The sequence below is a fragment of the Staurois parvus genome, unplaced genomic scaffold (genome assembly GCF_062004578.1).
Source record: "Staurois parvus isolate SC_StPar_1 unplaced genomic scaffold, SC_StPar_1.0 ptg000858l, whole genome shotgun sequence".
NCBI classification, from domain to species: domain Eukaryota; kingdom Metazoa; phylum Chordata; class Amphibia; order Anura; family Ranidae; genus Staurois; species Staurois parvus.
The window spans coordinates 1,426,772-1,451,787 of record NW_028318654.1 but is presented as its reverse complement, the minus strand read 5'-3'; the positions used below and the strand labels follow the sequence as shown (position 1 = coordinate 1,451,787).

General features: G+C 42.1%; 1 protein-coding gene across 1 annotated transcript in view; it reads left to right on the top strand.

Moving 5' to 3' along the window:
- HEPHL1 (hephaestin like 1) overlaps window positions 1-25,016 on the top strand; it is a 134,827-nt gene that overhangs the window by 23,234 nt on the left and 86,577 nt on the right. Inside the window, exons 2-5 of the mRNA XM_089655633.1 lie at window positions 8,364-8,608; window positions 17,901-18,113; window positions 20,442-20,618; window positions 22,525-22,779. Of these exons, the coding sequence (XP_089511759.1) occupies window positions 8,364-8,608; window positions 17,901-18,113; window positions 20,442-20,618; window positions 22,525-22,779 (890 nt within the window). The remainder of the gene's footprint in view (window positions 1-8,363; window positions 8,609-17,900; window positions 18,114-20,441; window positions 20,619-22,524; window positions 22,780-25,016) is intronic.

The following is a 25,016-nucleotide window of genomic DNA, read 5'->3' as shown; positions in this document are numbered from 1 at the left end:
CCTGGGTGGCTGTGCCCTCCTACCCTTCCCTTGTCCCTGCCCTGGGAAGAAGACATGAATTCTCATACGCTGTCTACAGTTTCTGTAGTCAATTTGACAGAACCTTGGCAGGTTCAGAGCTGTCTCTTTTGTCTCGAGGTCTTTCATTCGCGCCTACTCATCACTTTGATGCTTTCGGTACAATACTAGACTTCAACAGATTTGTCTGTAATCTTCTTTTACGAACACATTTTGAACAAGGTAATGAAGGACAGATGGGGGACCCACTGACATTGGATTATGAATCTTTATGTACATCTTTTGTTTCTGAATCTAATGTTTTTTGTTTTTTTTTTAATTTAAATATTTATTAATTTTTCACATTATTACAAAATTTCCATAAGAAGAGACACAATACATATAAATATCAATACATTTCTACTCTGTCCCTTCTATTTACCTCTTTTATTTCCCTTCCCTCCCAACCCACCATTTCCCCCCTTCCCCCCCTCCTGAATCTAATGTTTTGTACCTTCACCTTTTCTGATCTATGCAAACAACTTAATTTAGAACATCTTTATTTAGAATCTTTGTTCTCATGGCATTCAACAAAGTTCATTCTACCGTTTTTTTATTTTTTTCTGTATGATACAAGCTAGGAGCCCAACTGTGGATGCTTTTCACATAGAGTGAGCTATTTAAATTAAGACAAAATTGTTCTGCCTCTTCTGTAAGCAACATTACTAAGAAAGAGATGTTAGCATTATGTAATTTAAAGAATTCCAAAAAGTTGGTTATTAGAGAGGTCGACAAGGGGGGAGCGGTGGTAGTGTTGACAGGGGAGCATTATAGATCAGAAGACAAATGTACAGTAGAGTAAGATTTTTTATTTTTGTCTGTGTCCCCAATGCAAAGATTCACTAAAATCTCTCAATGGGTCACAAGCAGTAAAAAGAGAAAAAAAATTGACAGGGTGTTTTTTCCATACCCTATCAAAAATAGGTGGGTAGTCCATGCTTCGTATTACCATTATTACTATTATTATACAGGATTTATATAGTGCCAACAGTTTGTTCAGCATGTTACCATATAAAGGGAGACCATATAAAGGGAGACAATAAAGTAACAATACAGTTCAATACAAGAGGGTTAGGTTGGCCCTGCTCCGTAGAGCTTACAATCCAAGAGGGAGGGGCTGGTGGTACAAAAGGTAATAACTGTGGGGGATGAACTGATAGAAGAAATAGACGATTCAGTTATTAGCTGAAGGCAGGATTGGCTTCCCTGAAGAGATAGATCTTCAAAGATCACCTAAAAGTGGCAGATAGTCAGATAGATTGAGGTAGAGAGTTCCAGAGGATGGGGGAAGCTCTGGAGAGTCCTGGAGACAAGCATGGGAGGAGGAGACAAGGGAACTAGAGAGCAGGGAGTCGTGGGAGGAGCGGAGAGGACGGTTTGGGTGATATTTGGAGACAAGATTGGTGATGTATTTTATAAATGGCTTTATATGTGAGTTATTTATATGTTTATAAGTGAGTTATAAATGGCTTTATATGTTATTGTTAATGTTTTGAAGTTTATTTGCTGGGCAATGGGAAGCCAGTGGAGGGATTGGCAGACAGGGATGGCAGATATGGAACGGTTGGTAAGGTGGATGAGTCTGGAAGCAGCATTCATGATAGACTGAAGAGGGGATAGTCTGCGATGAGCTAGGCCAATGAGGAGAGAGTTACAATAGTCAAGGCGAGAGATAACAATGCAGTGAATAAGTTGCTTAGTGATTTCAGTGGTTAAAAACGGGCATATCTTGGAGATGTTGCTCAGGTGAAGTCTACAAGATTTGGACAGTGATTGGATTTGGGGCTGAAAGGACAGATGGGAGTCTAGGATTACACCTAGTACCCTGGCATGAGGGGAGGGATTGATGGTTGTATTATTGATCTTGATGGAGAAGTCAGGGGAGGGGGCACAGGCTGGAGAGAATAGTATGAGCTCCTTTTTAGAAAGATTTAGTTTGAGGAAGTGGAATGACATCCATGCTGATATGACACTCAGCAGGTTAGTAATGTGAGAGGAGACTGAAGGGGTGAGGTGAGGAGTAAAAAGATAGATCTGTGTGTCATCAGCATAGAGATGGTAGTTGGAGTTATGGGAATTTTCAAGTGACCAAGGGAGGAGGTCTAGATGGAGAAGAGAAGGGGTCCAAGGAAAGAACCTTGAGGGACCCCTACAGAAAGAGGAAGTGGATCGGAGGAGACAGAGTTATAGGTAACACTGAAGGAACCTTGCCATAAGTAGGAGGAGAACCAGTAGAGAGCAGAGTCTCGGAGGCCTAGAGAGTGGAGTTTTTTTTGGAAGAAGGGATTTGAAAAGGAGCCAAACAACTATTTGATAATAAATGGCTTCATATGATCATCATCCTTTAATAAAAGAGCATTTTTTGGCATGATCAGTCATATTTTCAATATCAATGCTAAAATTTCACAATTTCTGCCAGGATATGCAAACTGTTGAGCAGAACTGTATATGGCCTGTAGACTTCAATGCTGATATGAGTAGAGATGCTGATCTATGTTTACTATATAGAACTGTTTGCTGGATTCCATGATCAAAACCATGAATGTGTCACTTGTCATTTTAGAGGCAGGAGAATGGCTTTTGTCTCAATTCGTCTGCTTCAGCAAATTATTTCCAGACCATTGACTGTTCTCATCTGGAGGAATGCCAAAACAAATAGCACAGATGCTGGGGTATTCCCAATGGATTCACATGTGCTTTTGCTATTTTTCAGTTAGGAATTATTGGAGGTGGATATGCTGGATAATTGTGGTACCTTTCAATGGCATATGGGGGTGTGTGAAAAGTTCTCAGCCGATCACTTTCCATGTAACACCAGTTTTGTTATTGTAGTTGTGAATAATAATATTTCTTATGATATTATGCTAGTTTGAAGGATTAGAGTTCTATTTTCTTAATTGTTGAAGGCAATAGAATAAACCAAGGCGGAGAAGAAGGGTGTGCTGTTTTTGCAGGACAAAGGCACAAGGCAGGCAAGGCACTGGCTGATCTGAAGGATTTATGGTTTCATTGCGTAGACAATCCACCTTACTCACCAGACCTTGTTCCTGCTGGCTATTACCTACCGTATTTCCTAAAGTGGTTCTAAAGGCTGAATGGTTTTTGCCCCCGCAGACCCCCTAATACTTTCCTGAGCCTGATCTTGATTCAGCACTGAGCAAGGGAGCCTTGGCTCTCCCTGGTCTCTCTCATCTCATTGGCTGAGACACAGCACTGGGAGCCATTGGCTCCCGCTGCTGTCAATTAAAGCCAATGAGGAGGGAGTAGGAGCAGGACTGAGCCAAGTTCTGTGTGTCCCATAGACACTCCGAGCTGGCTCGGGAGCGAGAACACTTGCTTGCGCTGGGAGCACTTGGAAAGGGGGAGGGGCCACAAGCACCAGCAGGGGACCTAAGAAGAAGAGGATTGGGGCTGTTTGTTATTTTATAGAAATAAAAACCTCTAGAACCACTTAACCTGAAAAAGACACTGAAAGGATAGACATTTTATATGGATTCTGTGTTTTTTGGAAGGGTTAAATAAATTGGAGAGACTATGTGCTAAGTGTGTTGAACTTAGGGGAGAATATGTAGAATAGCAGCCAAGCTTCAATGCTCTAGCTCATTTCTTTCTTGGTTGGGCCAAGGTTTAAGCACCCCCTCTCTAGTATACCACACTTTCTGGGTATCAACAATCATCATCATCTCACAAACGATTATATAACCAAACACAAGGAGATACCTTCAAAGCTGTACTTTAAAGTAGATGTCCAGCCATATTTGTTTTTGATAGAATGGGGAAGGGTTAGAACCCTGTCTGCATACTGATTGGGGTATTTTACCCCATAATCTGTCTGGGATCTATACTATACTTTACTATAATTAATCTGGAGGGGCTCTATATCAAACTTTTGCCTACTAATCCCTCCCACCCCTTCCATTACCACAGCAAACAAGTGCTGATTGAGGTGGTGTGGTAGTTGGTTAAAAAATATAAGCAACCTCTGCAATCCTCTGCAAGTACAACTAAAGGCAAAACATTTTTTTTTTACTTTATTGACAGAGTGGAGATGGATTAGCACACCTGTCACTTTTTATTACTGTCTGTACCCGTTAGGGAGATTCACCCTCTCTGTTTGTCCTGTTTACCATTTATCATTAAAAGTTAAAGTAAAAGAAAATCCTAAGTAATAGAGGGGAAATCTTTCCAATGGGGATGCTAGTTATGGTGACCCGGGGGGGTCCCCAAGAGATTCCCTTAATTTGCAGAGATTTTCTCACTTTCTGTTTTGGATATGGGATGGGAAATGAAGGGAAATCTCCCCAATGAAAAAAAAAAAGCTTAGTTCTACTTTAAAGTGGTATTAAAGTAATTTCACAAATATAAATAGCATAACTTACATGCATTTGATGACTTTTTTTAAATAAATTTCCTCCTCGGAGCTTCCTTTTGAAATTGTCCCCGGCTGCACTGCTTCATTGTCATTGTATGTGTGCTCCCTATGTCACGGGTCCAATGGAGTACTGTAGGACTCTCTTCACATGTGGTTATCATTTCTGTGTTTAAGGGGGCCGCCTTCCACCCAGAGGCTCCATAGCAGTTGCATGGGGGGGACCCCTCTTCCAGTACAGTCCCCCTTTTATCCCCATCATAGCAGACCACCTCTGCCCTCATCAAATGATAATTTCACCTTTTGTTATATGTTACACCCACATATGAAAGGACTGGCCCTCTCTCCCTCCCAATCCCCCTGTTGTGATGGCTAGTGGGAGATCTTCTTCCCCCACTAGCTGTCACAATTTAAAAAAAAGTATGGCTGTGGGGGGGTCCCCACGCCCAGCGAGTCATTCACATCAAATTCTATGTTGAATCACTCATTGCAAATTCAGTTTTGATCTACATATGAATTAAGCGTGGGCCGGCTTTGGCAGGAACAAAGCCTCTCTATGCAGGACTTTGGGACTGTTGGGAGGTATGGTTGTGCTGACTGCTACCAAGATTAATAGCTGTTCTATCAGGCCATCAGGTATGAGATATGCATGTTTACATTGTGCCAAGCTGGACCAAATTTTCCATAACAGCGAGGCTCGTCAATCCCAGTGAACTGGGAACAGGTTGTTTTTCTGTGTAAAGCTGGTTATACAAGTAGCAATATTTGGTTCAACAGGAAGTGGCCGAATTTACATACGTGTGAACCACTTTCTGTTCAACAAAAGCCCGTCTAGCGCCCATCTTTTGCCGAACAGTCCTGCTGGAAAACCAGCATTCAATCATTTGCTGCAGCCAATGGCTGCAGCACTGATCTGTGTATTCTGATTGGGGGGGGGGGGTCCTTACTGTCAGAATACAAGAGACCAGCCGGGGAGATCCCTGCATCTACATTGTTTTGTGTTGATGTGGGAATCTATGAAGTTTTTATTTTTTGTTCAACCCACTGAAAAAAAAACCATATGCGTGTATGTCCTTCTTTACTCCTTTTCGTACAACCTTCAAAACAGGTTGCTTTATTTAGACCTTTATACAAACTCCGTAGGCAGAGATTGACTCCTCCAGTCCTGTGAGAAGGAAGAAACTAACTTTTCTTCTTCATTGATTCAAAAGGCAGTGGCTTAGAAACAAGCAGCATTGTGTATTCTGCTGTTCATGAGCATTCAATGCATGGTGCACAGGAAAATCAGAGAATAATCCACTATTGTTTGGCTCCATGTCTGTAACAAGCAATGACCGCAGAGGCAAAATAAATAAACCCTAAAAACGACTGGTCTAAGGGCTCTTTCACATCAGTGGGCGCTCACTATGAAATACATAATGTGCAGGCTAGTGTGCACATTGGTGTGTTGATGTTACAGCACATCACAGTGCTTGCTTTTTTCCTTTTAACTTTGTTTAACCATTTTTCTACCACCCTATAGCAGAAATACTGCTGCAGGGCAACAGAGGTGCGCAAAATCACATATATATGTGTGATTTTACATTTTCGGACAGAGCCATACAAAGCAGTGTGCATACAGTGTAAAACACACACAGCACACAGTTAACTCTTTGATAGCCCCAGATATTAACCCCTTCCTGCCCAGTGCTATTAGTACACTGTCAGTGCTTTTTACTAGAACTGATCACTGTATTAGTCTCATTGGGGATGTCAGTGACAGTTAGTGAGTTCCCCCCAGTGTCAGAATGCCCGCCACAGTCCCACAGCCCCACTAGATTCCAGGATCTATATCGCCATTTGTAGATGTTATAACTTTGTGGGCTTTTTTTATAGCACAAAAAATAAAAACGTATGGGCGATCAAATACCACCGAAAGAAAGCTCTATTTGTGGGGGAAAAAAAGGACATAAATTTCATTTGGGTGTAGGGTTGCATGACCGTTCAAATTGTCAGTTAAAGTAATGCAGCAAAAAATGGCCTGGTCAGGAAAGGGGGTAAATCCTCTGGAGGGCAAGTAGCTATTTTACAAGGTAATATTTGGGTTCACAAAGGCTTTTGATGAACGCAACATAGATTTATATCCATTGTGGCTATTGGGAAATGTATTGAAATTAAATATTTTGTGCCTGAGTTCAGCTTTAAGGGACTAACTCTAGTTAGCCAGGACTATGGTTAAAAGCCAGATGCACATTTACTATTTTTTTTTAAATATTGTTGATAATGGAGTTAATTTACTAAAACTAGAGCAGGGGTCTGCAACCTTTAAGACATAAAGAGCCACTTGGACCCGTTTCCGAGAGGGAAAAAAAGACTGGGAGCCACAAAACCATTGCAACATTTAAAACAAATCCGACACTGCATATATTGCAAAAAGCGCTCTGGTCATGAAGGGGGTTTAAGGGCCCAGTAAGCAAAGGGTTAATCAGGGCCACAGTGTATCGTCATAATCACAATCATAGCCTTAGGTCAGTGGTGGGCAACCTTTTTTTCAACTGAGCCAAATCTCGCCAAAACCACAATTGAAATTTATTTTGAGAGCCACATTTTTAAAACTGAAAATACATCCCCCATATAGTAATTCATCCCCCATAGTAATTCATCCCCCATATAGTAATTCATCCCCCATAGTAATTCATCCCCCATAGTAATTCATCCCCCATATAGTAATTCATCCCCCATATAGTAATTCATCCCCCATAGTAATTCATCCCCCATATAGTAATTCATCCCCCATATAGTAATTCATCCCCCATAGTAATTCATCCCCCATAGTAATTCATCCCCCATATAGTAATTCATTCCCCATATAGTAATTCATTCCCCATATAGTAATTCATCCCCCATATAGTAATTCATCCCCCCTATAGTAATTCCTCCCCCATAGTAATTCATCCCCCATATAGTAATTCATCCCCCATATAGTAATTCATCCCCCATAGTAATTCATCCCCCATAGTAATTAATGCCCCATATAGTAATTCATCCCCCATATAGTAATTCATCCCCCATAGTAATTCATCCCCCCTATAATAATTCATCCCCCATATTAATTCATCCCCCATATTAAGTCCCCAAGTCCCCCCTGTGTCAATTCACTTACCTTTGCTCCGCGCGTTCCTCTCGCCGTGTTCCCGCGCCGTTCCGGTGTAGCATGAAAATCTGTCACCTATGAGGATCTGTCCCCCTCGACGTATCTGCGCATGTGCCAGTTTCAGGCATTAGCAGCCGATCGGCGATCTCCGGCACATGCGCAGATACGTCGAGGGGGACAGATCCTCATAGGAGACAGATTTTCATGCTACACCGGTCTTCAGGGCGGACTGTGAGAGGAGCCAAGCGGGAGCCTAGCTCCGCGGGCCAGATTAAAAGGTCCGCCCGGCCGTAGTTTGCCCATTGCTGCCCTATTGCCTGTCACCTGGTGGGCAGTGTGCTCTGGAGCCGCATCCAAGGTGAAAAAGAGCCGCATGCGGCTCTGGAGCTGCGGGTTGCCGACACCCGAACTAGAGGGAGTGCAAAATCTGCTGCAGCCCTGCATAGAAACCAATCAGCTTCCAGTTTTTCTTGTCAAAGCTTAATTGAATTGAAGCTGTAATTGGAAGCTGATTGGCTCCCATGCACAGCTGCATCAGATTTTCCACACTCCAGTTTTAGTAAATCTACCCTGATGTGTTGATGCGGCATGAAAAGTCAGGAAAAGTCGTACATGTGTCAGGAGGCAGAGTTGAGGCTCCGCTATAGCTTTAGAAAATAGTGTTCCTCACTACAAACAACCACCTGATGGCTGGCTGTACTGGAAAAGGGAAGGACTAGTCATTATAGCTTCTGCAAAGTTCTGTAAAATGTGTTGCTCTCATCTTGGTTGGTAACATTTGTTCATTTTTTTTTCTCTCACCAGGCATGCATCCATATTTCTGGAACCTGGTGTAGACAGAATAGGACGTGTCTATAAGAAGGCCATCTACAGGCAATACACCAACTCCCAATATACAGAAGAAGTCATTAAACCAGCCTGGCTGGGGTTCCTGGGCCCCACCATAAAGGCCGAGGTTGAAGACACTATCATTGTTCATCTGAAGAATTTTGCTTCTCGGCCATACACATTACACCCACATGGGGTCTTCTATAAGAAAGATTCAGAAGGTAAGTGTCTTCACATTGTCTCTTGATATGTAATTAAGTGTTCAAACTTTGCAGAGTTAAAGCTGAACTGCAGGAAGGTAAAAAAACACACAAACTAATATATTCATTACTAAATAATTTATTTTTTCAAAAGCAAATAGCGTAAGTACCTGAATTTTACTTGGCATCAGTCTCTTCCAATCTTCTGTACAGCAGATCTCAGACTGGGAGATAGAAGGGTAGGACTGGCAGTCTGGTGTGTTGCATGCAAATATGCTGACAAAGAATAAGCTGACAAGAAGAGAATGCAGAGTGGGCATAGAGATGATCCCATGATTCTCCTGCTGCTTCTTTACTGTCCAAGCAGGAGGCTAGGGGTATTTAAGTGCGCCTGGGAGGCACAGGTGCAACATTCAGCCCCACTTCCTGCAGCCTGTCAAAGTCTATGGCAGGATGTGGATGGACTGGGTCAAGGGATGTACTGAGTGGTACATTTATGGCCCAATGCATTTAGGGATGAATGTCTGTTACACAGGTCTTCTGCATTCCAGGCATTAAGCCCTGAATGCATAGCATCCCAAATACAAGTACCACTTGGGTTTAGGGTGAGGGTTGGGTGGACAGTTTAGGTTTTAAAGCAGAACTAAACTGCATACACATTTTGGGCCTCCAAGGAGCTTTTGCCATAACGTGCAAGTGTGCTCAGCATATTTGCAGATTATGGCAGATTTAGCTCGCAAAGCGCCCCTTCCAACAATGCCATATCCACACTCACCCTCATCACTCAATCCCTGACACTTTCATCTTCTCCCTGTGTTCTTCTGTGCTCAGCCATTATGATTGGTTGGGCTGGGATGACGCAACTCATGCGCATGCGTGTACTAGTTGTTTTGTCCCAGCACCCCAGACAAGTTATGACCGTAAACTGAGCTGTGCATGCAAAACTTGCACACAGATTTTGAAAGAACTCGGTAAATAGGTTGTTCCAAACATCTCTGAGAACTAACCACAGATCTTCTGTGGATGTAGGCTGCCTCAGATCTTTCTGTCTCTTCATGTAATCCCAGACAGACTCCATAATGTTGAGATCGGTGCTCTGTGGGGGCCAACCATCACTTACAGGACTCCTTCTTTACACTGAAGACAGTTCTTAAAGACATTGGCTGTATGTTTGGGATTGTTGTCCTGCTTCAGAATAAATTTGGGGCCAAACATACGCCTCCCTGATGGTATGACATGATGGATATGTATCTGCCTGTATTTCTCAGCATTAAGGACACCCTTGATCCTGACCAAATCTTCAGCTCCATTTGCAGAAATGCAGCCCCAAACTTGCAAGGAACCTCCACTATGCTTCACTGTTGCCTGCAGACATTAATTATTGTATGACTCTCCAGCCCTTTGGCAAAAAAAAGTGTGTGCTGCCACAGCCAAATATTTCACATGTTTGACTCATCAGTCCAGAGCATCTGCTGCCATTTTTCTGTACCCCAATTTCTATGTTTTCATGTATAGTTAAGTCACTTAGCCTTGTTTCCACATAAGATGTAATGCCTTTGGCCACAATTCTTCCATAAAGACCACTTCTGTCCAGACTTATCTGAACAGTAGATGTGTATACTTGGGTCCCACTGGTTTTTACCAGTTCTGTGCTGATGGCAGTGCTGGACATTTTCCAATGTCAAAGGTAAGTAAACATGATGTGTCTTTCATCTGCTGCATTGTTTCCCTCACCAACCACTGTGTCTACAGTTCTTAACATTACCCGTTTCTTTGTGCTTCTTCAAAAAAACTTGAACAGCACATCATGAAACCCCAGTCTGGTTTGATATCTTTGCCTGGGAGAGACCTTGCTGATGCAGTATAAATACCCTGTGTCTTGTTGTTGTGTAGAGTCTTGCCATGGTGTATGACCTTGGACATGAAACTGTCTTCCACAATCTTACCTTGGTAGCAGAGTTTGGCCATTCCTCACCCAGTTTTAAACCTCCTACACAGCTGTCTCTGTTTCAGTCAATGACTGTGTTTCAACTTATATATGAAACTGATGATCATTAGCACCTGTTTGTTACAATTGGGTAATCATACACCTGACTCTAATCCTACAAAATCCCCTACTGTGTACAAGTGTAAGAATTGATGCTGGTTTAAAGCAAAAGAGTAGGCACACCGAATATTGATTTGCTTTAGATTTGTCTTCTGTTCACTTACTTTGCATTTTGTAAATGGTTAAAAATAAACAATTAAAATATATATTTCTGAAAGCATTCTTACTTCTCAACATTTCTTCACACCTGCCTAAAACTTTTGCACAGTGCTGTGTATCTCTAAAGAGGAGAACAAATGGATTTTATGGAGGGTGGTGGCCACTATATTATACCTAGATATGGCTTTACAAAATTATCTGTGAGTGTTAGTAATATTTTCACAAATAGCAATATTTTCTGATGTGTATTTACATATTTCACATTGTAAGCTTATCAGATTTGATGCAACAGATTTGTGCATGGAGATAGCCCAGTAATGTAGGAGTGAGCAAAAAAATGCAAAAAGCTGTTAAAATTAAGATTGTTGGTTAGAGATGTTAACCAGAATGTTGAGTTAATACTGTAAGTGTAATACATCATTTCAAAAAACAAGTTTAGAAGAAGCGTTTAAAGCTCATGACCCTTAGTCATGAGGCAATAGAGCAGAAATAACTTAAGGAACTTCCCTAAAAATGTACAGAGTTCGCAGAAAGTGACCTTGACATTAATGTACGTTACCATACAAGGATAGACTTCTCTCAACCAGCTCTGCCGGCTATTATATTCTGACAGCTGGCACCCCCAGCTTCCAGAAAACTTGAACAGTGTCTGCATCTGATTGGATGCAGTTACCCTTTGTCATTGATTTTCATTCTGGTTGAAAAATATACTTTTGTCATCCCGGACCGTACCCACAGGGCCACCCATGGATTGAATTGTGAGCCTTGTGTGCCAGGCTTCAGTCTTGCAAATCAACTGTGAACCCCTTTCACATGAGCAGAATGATAAGGTTGGCCTGTCAGTTTTCCACACAGACTTGAACGGAATTTCCATGTTAGTCTATGGTTGAGCAGATGTAAGTGGACTTCTGTTCGGTCACATCCAATTACCTCCAGGTAAATGTGATGGATTGGCGCTAGTATAATGTAAATGGATGCAGGACCGTTTTCATCCAGTCACTCATAGACCCAATATGGGTCCCATGGCTTTGTAAATGCAGAGAAAAACTGTGTAGCACTTTCCCCCAGAGGAGCCTCTGACGTATCAGGTTCTCTGTTCTTGTGCCACAACTGCAAAAAGCTTTGTCCCTTCTGACCTTGCTGCAAACACCTATACATGCACAAATGTATAGTAGGTCCCAGACATGAGTACACCCCTCACATTTTTGTAAATATTTTATTATATCTTTTCATGTGACAACACTAAAGAAATTGTAAGCCGTGTACCAGGGTGGGCTCCCCAGGATACAGTGAAGTCACGAACGAGGAAAGCAACCCCAACACCAGCTTTTGCCACAACAGAATTTTACTTAGATATGGCAAATAAACCACAAATACTGGAAACATACAATAAATTTACATACACCCAGCCCAAAGGCTGAGACCCTTGTGCTGCACAGCACGGCGCCTTCTGATGGATGAAGGTAGAAAGTGTAGTAATTTACCTACTGGCAGGCACAACTAAGCTGCCACACCTTACCCGTTATTACCCTAAAAGAGCAGGAATCAGTGTATGGGTGTACGGTATGGGCTAGCCTGTGGTGCAGCACAACAGTTTACAATCTTACACAAATCTACAGTATTCCCTCTCCCATAACTGGTCCTGTAGCACGTGCCTGAGTATTTCTTCTGAGCAAAACGCCAGTCTGGCTTGGTTTGTAGGATTTTATCAGCTCTCCAATGTGAAATGTCACTTTAAGTTGTGGAGTCCTTCCATTGATCAGCAACAACACTTGTGGCCTGACACAAACAGAGACCCTAACTAACTATAGGCCTAGACTCAGTCTCAAGGCGCCAACACTGAAATGAGGTGCGTGCACGATCTTACCGACCCGGGTCTGCTTTTCATCCACTGGTGACTCTGAACAGAATAAATGTCTCTCCAACAAGCATGTGGTTTCGCCGTATATGTTGCTTAGTTCCTCTGCTCTCATCAGCCTTCCTGGCAGCAATCTCATCAGCATTCCTGGCAGCAATCTCATCAGCTTCCTGGCAGCAATCTCATCAGCTTCACTTAGCTGCAGCTCTGGTTACGGAGGGACGATTTCACACCTGGATGTCATCAGATTCTCAGCTCACAGGGCCCCTTATTCACCATGCTCCAAAACATGGCTTCTTTCTCTCCTTCCTGTTCTCTCCAACTCTGTGTGCAAAAACCCCACCTCTTCATGAATATACAAATATCTATGCAGTCTGAGGCGGTGTTAGAAAAACAGTGACATCTTGTGGCTAAACCGCAGAATATCAGTCAAAACATTAATTTACTTCCATACAAACAGTGTTCAAACTGTTTCCCCATCTCACAAAATGACACTTTGCTACAATGTGAAATAGTGAGTGTATAGCTTGTATAACAGTGTAAATTTGCTGTCCCCTCAAAATATCTCAACACACAGCCATTAATGTGTAAACCGCTGGCAACAAAAGTGAGTACATCCCTAAGTGAAAATGTCATAATTGGGCCCAATTAGCCATTTTCCCTCCCTGGAGTCATGTGACTCATTAGTGTTACAAGGTCTCAGGTGTGAATGGAGAGCAGGTATGTTCATTTTGGTGTTATCGCTCTCACTCATACTGGTCACTGGAAGTTCAACATGGCACCTCATGTCAAAGAACCCTCTGAGGGTCTGAAAAAAAGAATTGTTGCTCTACATAAAGATGACTTAGGCTGTAAGAAGATTGTCAAGACCCTGAAACTGAGCTGCAGCACGGTGGCCAAGACCATACAGCGGTTTAACAGGACACTGTTGAGTTCCACTCAAAACAGGCCTCGCCATGGTCGACCAGAGAAGTTGTGTGCACATGCTCAGCGTCATATTCAGAGGTGGTCTTTGGGAAATAGATGTATGAGTGCTGCCAGCATTTCTACAGAGGTTGAAGGGGTGGGAGGTCAGATTATCAGTGCTCAGACCATACGCCGCACACTGCATCAAATGGGTTTGCATGGCTGTCGTCCCAGAAGGAAGCCTCTTCTAAAGATGATGCACAAGAAAACCTGTAAACAGTTTGCTGAAGACCAGCAGACTAAGGACATGGATTACTGGAACCATGTCCTGTGGTCTGATGAGACAAAGATAAACTTTTTTGGTTCAGATGGTGTTAAGCGTGTGTGGAGGCAACCAGGTGAGGAGTACAAAGACAAGTGTGTCTTGCCTACAGTCAAGCATGGTGGCGAGAGTGTCATGGTCTGGGGCTGCATGAGTGCTGCCGGCACTGGGAAGCTACAGTTCATTGAGGGAACCATGAATGCCAACATGTATTGTGACATACTGAAGCAGAGTATGATCCCCTCCCTTCGGAGACTGGGCCGCAGGGCAGCATTCCAACATAACGACCCCAAACACACCTGCAAGACAACCACTGCCTTGCTAAAGAAGCTGAGGGTAAAGGTGATGGACTGGCCAAGTATGTCTCCAGATCTAAACCCTATTGAGCATCTGTGAGGCATCCTCAAACGGAAGGTGGAGGAGCGCAAGGTCTCTAACATCCACCAGCTCCGTGATGTTGTCCTGGAGAAGTGGAAGAGGACTCCAGTGGCAACCTGTAAAGCTCTGGTGAACTCCATGACCAAGAGGGTTAAGGCAGTGCTGGAAAATAATGGTGGCCGCACAAAATATTGAAACTTTGGGCCCAATTTGGACATTTACACTTAGGGGTGTACTCACTTTTGTTGCCAGAGGTTTATACATTAATGGCTGTGTGTTGAGTTATTTTGAGGGGACAGCAAATTTACACTGCTATACAAGCTGTACACTCACTACTTTACGTTGTAACAAAGTGTCATTTCTTCATTGTTGTCACATGAAAAGATATGATAAAATATTTACAAAAATGTGAGGGGTGTACTCACTTCTGTGAGATACTGTAAATATCCTGCACACAACTATGAAAAGACACCAGGAAATCGACACAAGAGTGGTTAACTACAAGTAGAGTATATTGTCACAAATTAAGAGTAAGAAGCTATGCAAGAATGAGTCAGTCAGTGAAGCAAAGGGTTATGACTCTAAACAAAATAGCAGTTATTAGCATTGGGTTATAGCTGCTCACAATTAATCATTGTACCACAGGAGTACATCAAGCAGAGAATCATATCAGCAACAATATCAAGAATGATAAACAATAGTGAGTTTTCCTGCCTGGTAGCAATCAGTGACCATCCCAAAATGCACTTTATGTGTAACCTACAATGGATGTCTCTGGCTGTAAAAAAAAAAATAGAAAGCAGTCAGTAGTTAATTGACTGCGCTCAACCTTCTGTGGTGGGGTCCAAACTTTATGGTGGTGCACTTAAGTACAGTCCCTTTAAGGATTCTGCATGCAGTAGTATAGTGTTCCCTAGTGAGAGTTAGTCTCCCTCTGCTAGCAGTAGTAGTGTGAAACCATCAAGGGACCAATCACCAGTCCTGTGCGCTTGACAAACTCCAGTCTAGAGGTTGGGCAGCCAGGAACTTCTCTGGCACTGCCCTTGATGCGAGTCTCCTCTTTGTGGCTCTGGTTCCTAACTGTCTTAGTCGCGGTCTCTGGCTCAATGATGATATCCTCCTGCTGACTGCACATAGCTAAACAGAGATGTGCAAAGTCCCAGTCCCCTTGCAGAAAGAGGAAGTTCTACATTTCACAAGCCCTCCATTGGGAATTGTAGTCTTTTAGGCCATTCACAGCTTCTCTCATGGGAGAGAAAGTGCATGTGGGGGGTTTCAAACAGAGAAAGAGCTTGCTCCTGTGATGGCGAAGGTGAGCAGTAACATTAGGCTTCTCTTAGCAATGTCCTAAAAGTTTACCAGTCAGGCGTCATGAGGTATGTAAATGGCCTACACCTATAATAAGGACATTATTCAACTTTGGTCAAAGCTGCACAGTTTGTTTTATATCTACAGACATCTCTTATATGCATAGTCAGTTTTTTTTGTAAAGGTCAACCGGAGAACTGTTAGCACAACTAGTACAGTACAAGGGACCAGTGCTATTATTTTAGCAGCAATAATAATAACAACCATAATGATATTCTAATTTATGACAAAATTATTAATGCTGTTGGACACATTTATTTTATAGCACTAAGGTCCCTTGCACACGGGGCTGTAAAGCTGCAATGTGCCCCTCCCACCCAAGAGGGACAGGTGCAGCATGCAGCCCAACTTCAGGCATCCTGTCAAAGTCTATAGTAGGCTTTGGCTGGATGGGGCTAAACACTATACTTGGTGGTACCTGGGTTTAGGGCCTTGTGCGTTCCAGGACCAGGTTCTAGAACACAGATCTCTAGGAATGTTGGTAGGGGCTTAGCTGGGCAGCCCTATGTACAAGGATCCTTATACAAAGTTTTTTATAAACTCTAGCTGCTTTTCACTTTTTTGTTGAAGTCCTAGAAGCTGAAAAGATTTTTGAGTGCATTAAGAACTCACGGTTATTTTCAGTCTGTAGCAGAAGTTCAAACAACAAACAATAAATCCAAACTGCTAAGACAGATAAGTAAATGCTTCTTACTGCACAGTGGAAAAAATGCAACTAGTGAAAATCAATCCTGAGGTCTGATTTCAGTCCTTCTGTATTGGAAACTTTACAGTTTAGTTTTCCTTAAAGTATATGTAAACCCTCTCCTTGTAAAACAACCCATTCAGTTTAAAATAGAAATGAAAGGCAAAATATTTGTGTATATATATTAAAAAAATTAATAATACCTTTTTTTCCCCTTTTTATAAGTGATCACATACCCTCTGTTCTCAGCTGCATAAGGAACTCAGACAGATGGGGAAGGAGAAACTGCAGCACATTAGCCTTCCCAGTGAATGACTGTACGGGGGGGGGCAGCAGAAATCTAATAATTGAAAGAGAGCACACTGAGTTCCCATCACAGCCTGCTCTCCTGACCAGTGTGCTCAGTTTTTAATAGGAAAGCAGAGGGACTGGCAATAACACCAGGGATTTAACACATAGGAAGCAATACACAGAGAACAAGATGCTTTTTTTTTATACAAGTATATAATACAGCAGATGCATATCAGGAATAAGAACTGTTGGGTTTACATATTTTTTAACTTGCCTTAAAGCGGAGTTCCACTCACGCTGTCAAAAAATAAAAGTCAGCAGCTACAAAAACTAGCTGCTGACTTTTAAAAAGCAGCCACTTACCTGTCACTCAGTCCTGTGGTGTGTCCCCCGCAGCTCGTTTCACTGGCCGTCCTGTATTCCAGGAGGCCGGCATCTTCAGTGTGGGCACCCGGCTGTGACCGCTTGTGGCTTCACAGCCAGGTACCCACTGCGCATTCGCAAGTAGCGCTGTGCTTCATGAATGGTCCTGTAGTCTTCTGGGACCTGTCACGTGTCCCAAAAGACTACAGGGAAGGAGGGAGGACTCCTTCCGCTCCCCCCTCGCCGGTGCCAATCCTTAATGGGGAGCGGGGGAGCAGTCCTTAAAGTGGAACTTTCCCTTTTGGATGGAGCTCTGCTTTAACATCCTCTCTAAGGCCCCATGACACCTGCATGGCTTCTGGCTTCTGACATGTCAGTGGCTTCAGCCCTTATCATCGCCAGGTAAAGCCTAGTACACACTGTTTTCTGTCCCTGTGCATGAGGCTTAAAGTGTATCTATAGGTGAAAAATGTTTTTTTGTAGATTTGGGTGGCATGGGAAGTGTTAAACAGGCCATACACTCTGTGAATTTTGAATTTCAGCCAGTTTCTGATGATGCAGATGAAATTTTCTACTGTTAGCCCCCTCCCGCCTGACATCCTTCATGTGAAATATCAAAGTATTCCCTGTGCATAAGGTCTAAAGTGTGTTTATAGGTACAAGAAGCTTTTTTGTAGTTTTGGGTGGCATGGGAAGCGTTAAACAGGCCATACACTGTGCGAATTTTGAATTTCAGCCAGTTTCTGATGAAGTAGACAAAATATGCTACTGTTAGCCCCCTCCCGCTTGACGTCCTTCATGTAAAATATCAAAGGATCAAAGGATTCCTAGCCTATCCAAAAACTTAAGCAAAGTTTTAGTTCTACATACACTTTAAGCTAATAATGTAAGTTTATTTTAAAAACTATACTTTTGTAAACATATGTTCTATTCTAGGGGCCTTTTATCCTGACAAAACCCAAAAATCAGATAAACATGATGACAGAGTCCCTCCTGGTGGACAGTACACCTACACCTGGATTGTTAATCAGGATCATGCACCCACCAGTGGAGACCCCAATTGTCTGACATGGATCTACCACTCCCATACCGATGCCCCCAAAGATATTGCAAGTGGATTAATCGGGGCACTGCTGACCTGTAAAAAAGGTAATTGTTTGTAAATTTAACTGGATTTAAAAGGGGGTTTCACACTGCCTAAATATTTATGCAATGCAAGTGTACTTTTCATCTATTTTTGCATCTCAATGTGACTGACTACCCCCAGCCTCTTTACAGCCACTTTCTGTTTATCTAGAAGCACTGCAGCAATATCTGATTGTAATTGCTTAGGGCAGGCACTGTGATTGACTATGGCAACAGTAAAACATACCTACACAATGTGCATCAGCACAGCTGCTTGTAGTTCCATTGAGAATGAGTCTAAAACAGTGACAACATAGGAGAACAATTAGAAGAGAGTTGTCACCCTATAATGGGAAACTCATGAAAAAGGATGTTCATGGCTGGATCACCATGTATTATTTTAGAAACATAAAAAAATGATGGCAGAAAAAGACCAAGTGGTCCATCAAGTCTGCCCCTTTTTTTAAATAATGTTTTCTTTTTTTTTTTAACTTATTTTTTTTTGGAGTATAGATCTATGGTTTTCCTGCTTTAATGAAAGCTGCATATTTAAAAGAATGAAAAAACAATATTGTATGCGTTGGCTGAGTTTCTGTGTACCAAACTGGGGATTCAGGGACTAAGTGAAAGTGTACATATAGATGTATTTGGCCTATACGCTGATGACTAGATACTGTATTTGGCGGACCAGGAACCCTCTATATAGCTGCCATTGAACAAAATTGAATACTTTGTAGAGTTCTTTGGTTGGTCCATAAACTGGTCCAAATCTCAGATTTTACCATTTGTTTATTTATTACAGGTATTTAGATTGCACCAACAATTAATGCAGCACTTTACATGTATTGTACATTTTATTCAGTCCCTGTCCTCAAGGAGTTTACCATCTAAGGTCCATATCTAACTGGGGCCAATTTATACATGGGCCAGTTAACCTACTTTTAATTTTTTTCCACTTACTCAAGAACATGATTCCCTTCTACTCACAAGAACTAGTACTATTAAGTACTACTGGCTCTTGGTACCTAAAGATACTGTGTCTCAGATTACCTGGAACTGAAATTTAAACTGTTGATAGCCACAATCAAAGCCAAAATGAAGGTATGGTCGAGACTACCTAAAAGTTATGGGCTCTGCTAATTTAATAAGGGTGTTTCTGTTAATAAAAATCTTGTGGGATAGTTTGGCATTCTTCACTATGTATACCACTCAACTATTTTAAGGAAATTGAAAAAACATTCCATCATTAACGTGTTAATGACTACATGAGATTTAATAAGTGGATTTAGGTTCACTTTAGTTCTATGCATTCTGGGTCACTACTCAGCAAGTTCTTCCATAACCCATGAATGTTAATATGCAAAACCACAGAGCTGAACATTTCACTGTTGAAGCTTTCTTTTTATGAGTCTAACGCAGCAATGGGCAAACTACGGCCCGGCGGACCTTTTAATCCGGCCCGCGGAGCGTGATAAAAAAAAAACGGCCAGGGCAGGCAAATATTGGCTGTCAGGATGTGTGTAGGTGGGCAGCGTGACGAACGTGAGGGAAGCTAGGCTCCTCTCACAGTCCGCCCTGAAGACCGGAACGGCGCGGGAACACGGCGAGAGGAATGCGCGGAGCAAAGGTAAGTAAATTGACACAGGGGGGACTTGGCTTACTACTTGGGGGGGAATAGTACTATGGGGGATGAAATACTATATGAGGGATGAATTAATATGGGGGATGAATTAATATGGGGAATGAATTACTATGGGGGATGAATTACTATAGGGGGGATGAATTACTATATGGGGGATGAATTACTATGGGGGATGAATTACTATGGGGGATGAATTACTATATGGGGGATTAATTACTATGCTTACTATGGGGGAATATTACTATACTTACTATGGATGGCATGGTAGTGGCTGGGCCGGCCAGCAGCTAGTGGGGGCATAAAAGTTTTGTAAAATAACTCTTTTTATGCTTTTCTACCTTAAATTAATCTAAACATTTAATGTTACAAATTTTAATTTAATTTATATTAATTCACACATACACATCATTCATCTACTCTTGGTCTGGCCCCCGGGTCCAATATATGAACCCATTGCGGCCCTCAAGTCAAAAAGTTTGCCCACCCCTGGTCTAACGTATTTCCAGAGATTCTGGTGATGTCAGCCTTGACTTGTGCTTAAAATCCTCATGTTCCTAAATTGTAAGTTCTTCTTGACCTTTCAGTGACTGGCATATATTAAACAGCAGTTTAATGTCATTAATGTAAATGCTGGCCAGTGCCTGATTTCACTGCATAACATTCCAAAAACTAAACTTTGTTCCGGTTATTCGTGTTCTGATATCATCCAGGTACTCTGGACAGTTCATTAAATCGGCTGGATGTGAAAATGGATTTTGTGCTAATGTTTAGTATTGTTGATGAAAATCTCAGTTGGTATCTGGAGGAGAACATTCAGAAATATTGTTCAGAAGCTGACACGATAGATGTGGAGGATGAGGACTTTGAAGAGAGCAACAAGATGCATGGTGAGCAATTAAGACTAATGCAGGTTGGATGTCGATTACATACATAAGGCATTGCTGGGCTTCATTATACAAAAGTGAATAACATTCACAACTATGTATGTTAAAATAACCACAATGTAATGAACATTGAAATATCTGCTACTGGTATATTTTTGGCTGGACAGTCCACTGCTTTATTGTAGCCATAATGCTCATAATAAGCCCCATTGACCAGCAATCCCAGCCATTCTTGGCAGTGTGCACATCTAATATAAAAACTACGATGCAGATCTCACAGACTGCCTTGTTTACTTTGAGAGGCTACAGGATGGTGTTTTTCTCTTGGATAAGGACCTGAGACTGAATTTTACAGCTGGCCATACAGGACATTTTGGTTGGTTCCTGATGAACCATCTGAAATTCGGGCAATAGGTATTGCCATTGACATCCTCCCACTCGACATCCTTTAATCTGAAAGTAGAAGGAGCCAGGAAGAAATTTCTTGGCCAAACCTGTTCTGCATCCAGTCAGATGCCAGCACATTTCTGGTATTCTGACAGCTGTGAATGCTGGCTCTCACGATACAATTGCCAGCAGGAGAGATTCCTCGATCCATGTTTAGCATGGATGGGGAAATCAATAGCTTTCGCTCGTTCAGCCCATGAGGCTGAATGAGAGGGATCTCACAGTATATGGCCAACTTTCCAGCTTTACCTTATCCCATTGTAGGCATGGTATGAGGTAAGCTTCCTTTTTAGATAAAAGGAGGCAAGCAATAAGAGTTGTATTCTGTGGGCAGGAAAACATCATTACTTTTCTCAAACTTTAACTTCCGTAATTTTCTACTTTCGAATATTTAAAGTAAATGTGACCAGGCCTGAAATGTTTCTAAACTAGCAACAGTTATGAAGTATAGGAACCATATGGTGCCTTCAGATATCTGTGTCAGTCATCAGTTCAATCCCTTTGTCCCTGTGGAGGCCCCCGGATCCCAAGCCCAGGCTGTCCACAGTGCTTCTATTTCTCTGTGCGTTAAGATAAATCCTCACCTCCCAGTGCTATATTCTATCCCCTGTCATTCAGATGTTAAATGCCAGAACCTCTCTATTGCTTACTGATGTTCTGGTATTTGTCAGATGATTGTCAAAGGGTGGGGTGGAGGCTAAAAGGGCAGTGCTTAGTCTTGACTTGGATAGATTGGCCATTTTTATAATCCAGGTTTGAAAGTTAAAGTAGGTAAGTTGACTGGTTTGTGTAGGGAACCATTAGCACTAATTTCATAAACATGGCCATACTGACTTGTTTACCAACTAGAATCTGTATATGACTACTTTGAACAGTTGTCTTCTTGCAAAGATACCAGGTTTAAAGTCCAACTCCAGCCATGACTATTCTTTATAGTTTTGGATAGAGTGAGAAATAATCAGAATTTGATATTTTCTGCTGTCAGGATCACTGTCAAAAACCTTTGCCCTCTCATCCTGTTATGACACTTGTTAAAGAGATAGAAAGGGAGCAGAAATCTTCCCAGTGGAGACAAGACAGCAATAAAATCTCAGCAGAAGTCTTCACTCTTCCCTGCAATTCAATGTGCAAAACGTTTCAAAAATAAATAAATAAATAAATATCAGGGTATGAGTAGTTGACCACTTTAAGAGTGCCTGAGCCCAGCTTATATTCTGTTGCTCTCAGTTGTTTTGCTGAGAATAAGATGTTGTTTTTCTAATGTTTTATACTGCGAATAGCAAAACTGCCAAAGCTTCATGAACAGGTGAACAGGGCTGGGGTGGAACTCAAGCTGTGCACAGCCCAGCCTGAAATGAGGCCTCTTAAACATCAGTCTACATAAATCCTGCAGTGGCTGAATGCCTTGTATTTAGAAAAAAAGATGGACACTGATTATTCTTATTAATTTATTATTTTTCAGCAATTAATGGATATTTGTATGGAAACCTCCCAGTTATAGACATGTGTGTGGGTGACTTGGTGTCCGGACATTTGTTTAGCATCGGTAATGAAGTGGACATCCACTCAGCCTACTTTCACGGTAACACAGTCACCAACCAAGGCCACAGAACTGATGTCATTAATCTGTTCCCTGCCATATTCGCCACAGTGGAGATGACACCATCTAATGTTGGATCATGGATGTTAACCTGCCAAGTAAATGACCACTTTGAAGGTAAATAAGCTGCTCAGGTCTAGACATTTCTGGTGTTATAAATGATATAGGAAGCAGTTGGGGGGCAAAGATACCACCTGTGAAAGGATCCAAAAGGGCAATGGGAGCCCATCAGAGTATACAGAGTCTTTGGGACCAGGTTGATAAAAAAGGACCAGTATCCACCCTTCAGTTATTGAGGTGCCAGAACTGGAGGTGCCAGAAAGTGTGGGTATAAAAGGGTTGTGGAACAGAGTTAGCTCTATTAGTAGTGGTAGCATCACGAAAAGAGATGACATTAATGCTGGTAGTGCAAACCAAAGTAAATGGAGTAGTTAAAGTGTATCTGAATCCAATAACAAAAATGTAAGATAATACAGCTATCTGCTTACTCAAGCTACAGGTGAAACTCGAAAAATTAGAATATCGTGCAAAAGTTCATTTATTTCAGTAATGCAACTTAAAAGGTAAAACTAATATATGAGATAGACTCATTACATGCAAAGCAAGATAGTTCAAGCCGTGATTTGTCATAATTGTGATAATTATGGCCTACAGCTCATGAAAACCCCAAATCCACAATCTCAGAAAATTAGAATATTACATGCAATCAATAAAACAAGGATTGTACATACAACAATATTGGACCTCTGAAAAGTATAACCATGCATATATATGTACTCAGTACTTGGTTTGGGCCCCTTTTGCAGCAATTACTGCCTCAATGCGACGTGGCATGGAAGCTATCAGCCTGTGGCACTGCTGAGGTGTTAAGGAAGACCAGGATGCTTTAATAGCGGCCTTCAGCTCTTCTGCATTGTTCGGTCTCCTGTCTCTCATCTTTCTCTTGGCAATGCCCCATAGATTCTCTATGGGGTTCAGGTCAGGCGAGTTGGCTGGCCAATCAAGCACAGTAATCCCATGGTCATAGAACCAGGTTTTAGTGCTTTTGGCAGTGTGGGCAGGTGCCAAGTCCTGCTGGAAAATGAAGTCAGCATCCCCATAAAGCTCGTTTGCCCAGAAACCACAGCTAATAATAAGATACCTTAAGTATCTTAAGTAGATTTTATTTATTACAAATCTGCATGTCAAGAGCTTAGTATGTCATACATTATGTAGAAAAACAAAGTTTACCGCGACATACATGACCTATTCTTGTAAGTATTATATACAAATATACTCATTTGATAATGTGATAATGGATAAGATGCAGTCCATGGTAAGTCCCACTCAGGGGTGGACTGACAACTCATGGGGCCCCCGGGCAATAGGGGATCATGGGGCCCCTGTGTCCTTGCCCAAACTCAAAAAAGCCTATGAAAAAGGTACCAGGGGCATCTTGGGCCCCCCTACTGACCCCAGGCCCTTGGGCAGTGCCTGAGTTTCCAAATGGTCAGTCCACCCCTGATTGTACTACAATGGAGTATGAGGAGACCAAAAGGCAGAGGCTGAGGCACATTTGAGCATGACTGTGGACCAAGCCCTAACAACCGCTTGCATAGATGAGGTAAGAGGTGAAAACACAACCCTCCCTTCCCCCAGTTATAGTAGATTTCTAAGCGCTTCATAAGAGCCAACATACGCCGCTACTAAGATGACCGAATAATTAATATCATCAGAGATTAGCCAATTGTGCGCATGAGTAAGGAGAACAGCTAAAAAATATGTGTGAAAATCTTGACATGCCAAGCCACTTTGGGTCCCAGGCCTACAAAGAATTTGTTTGTTAAACCTAGGCAGTCAAGACTGCAAAAAAAAACTTTTGGTATCCATGTCTGGGAGTGTCGGAGTGTATATAAATGTACGGAGGGCACTTTCATTTTAATTAAATTCATTCTGCCAATTATAGTTAGAGGGAGATTTCTCCATGCTTTCAGCATCTGCCTAATAACCTGAACCAATGGGTATCTGTGTAGAGATAGAAAAGCCCGGATAGCGCATCTAGGTTACCCATGTCAATGGATGAGCCAGGTCCGCTACCCCTTGCATCTCTGGATCTACAGGGACGATTTGAGATTTCTCTCAGTTTGTGTGAAGTTAGTGTGAAGTCCAGAGATTTCAGCAAATGAAGACAAAATGTCCAGAGCAACAGAGAGAGGCAGACGAGGATTATTAAGAAATAATAACTAGTCATCAGCATAGAGTGACAACTTTTCAGAAATTGACCCAACCTGTATACCAATCACATTCTTGGTTTGTCTTAAGGCCACCGCTAGGGGTTCCATAGCCAACACAAACAGGGCAGGGGATGAGTTGCA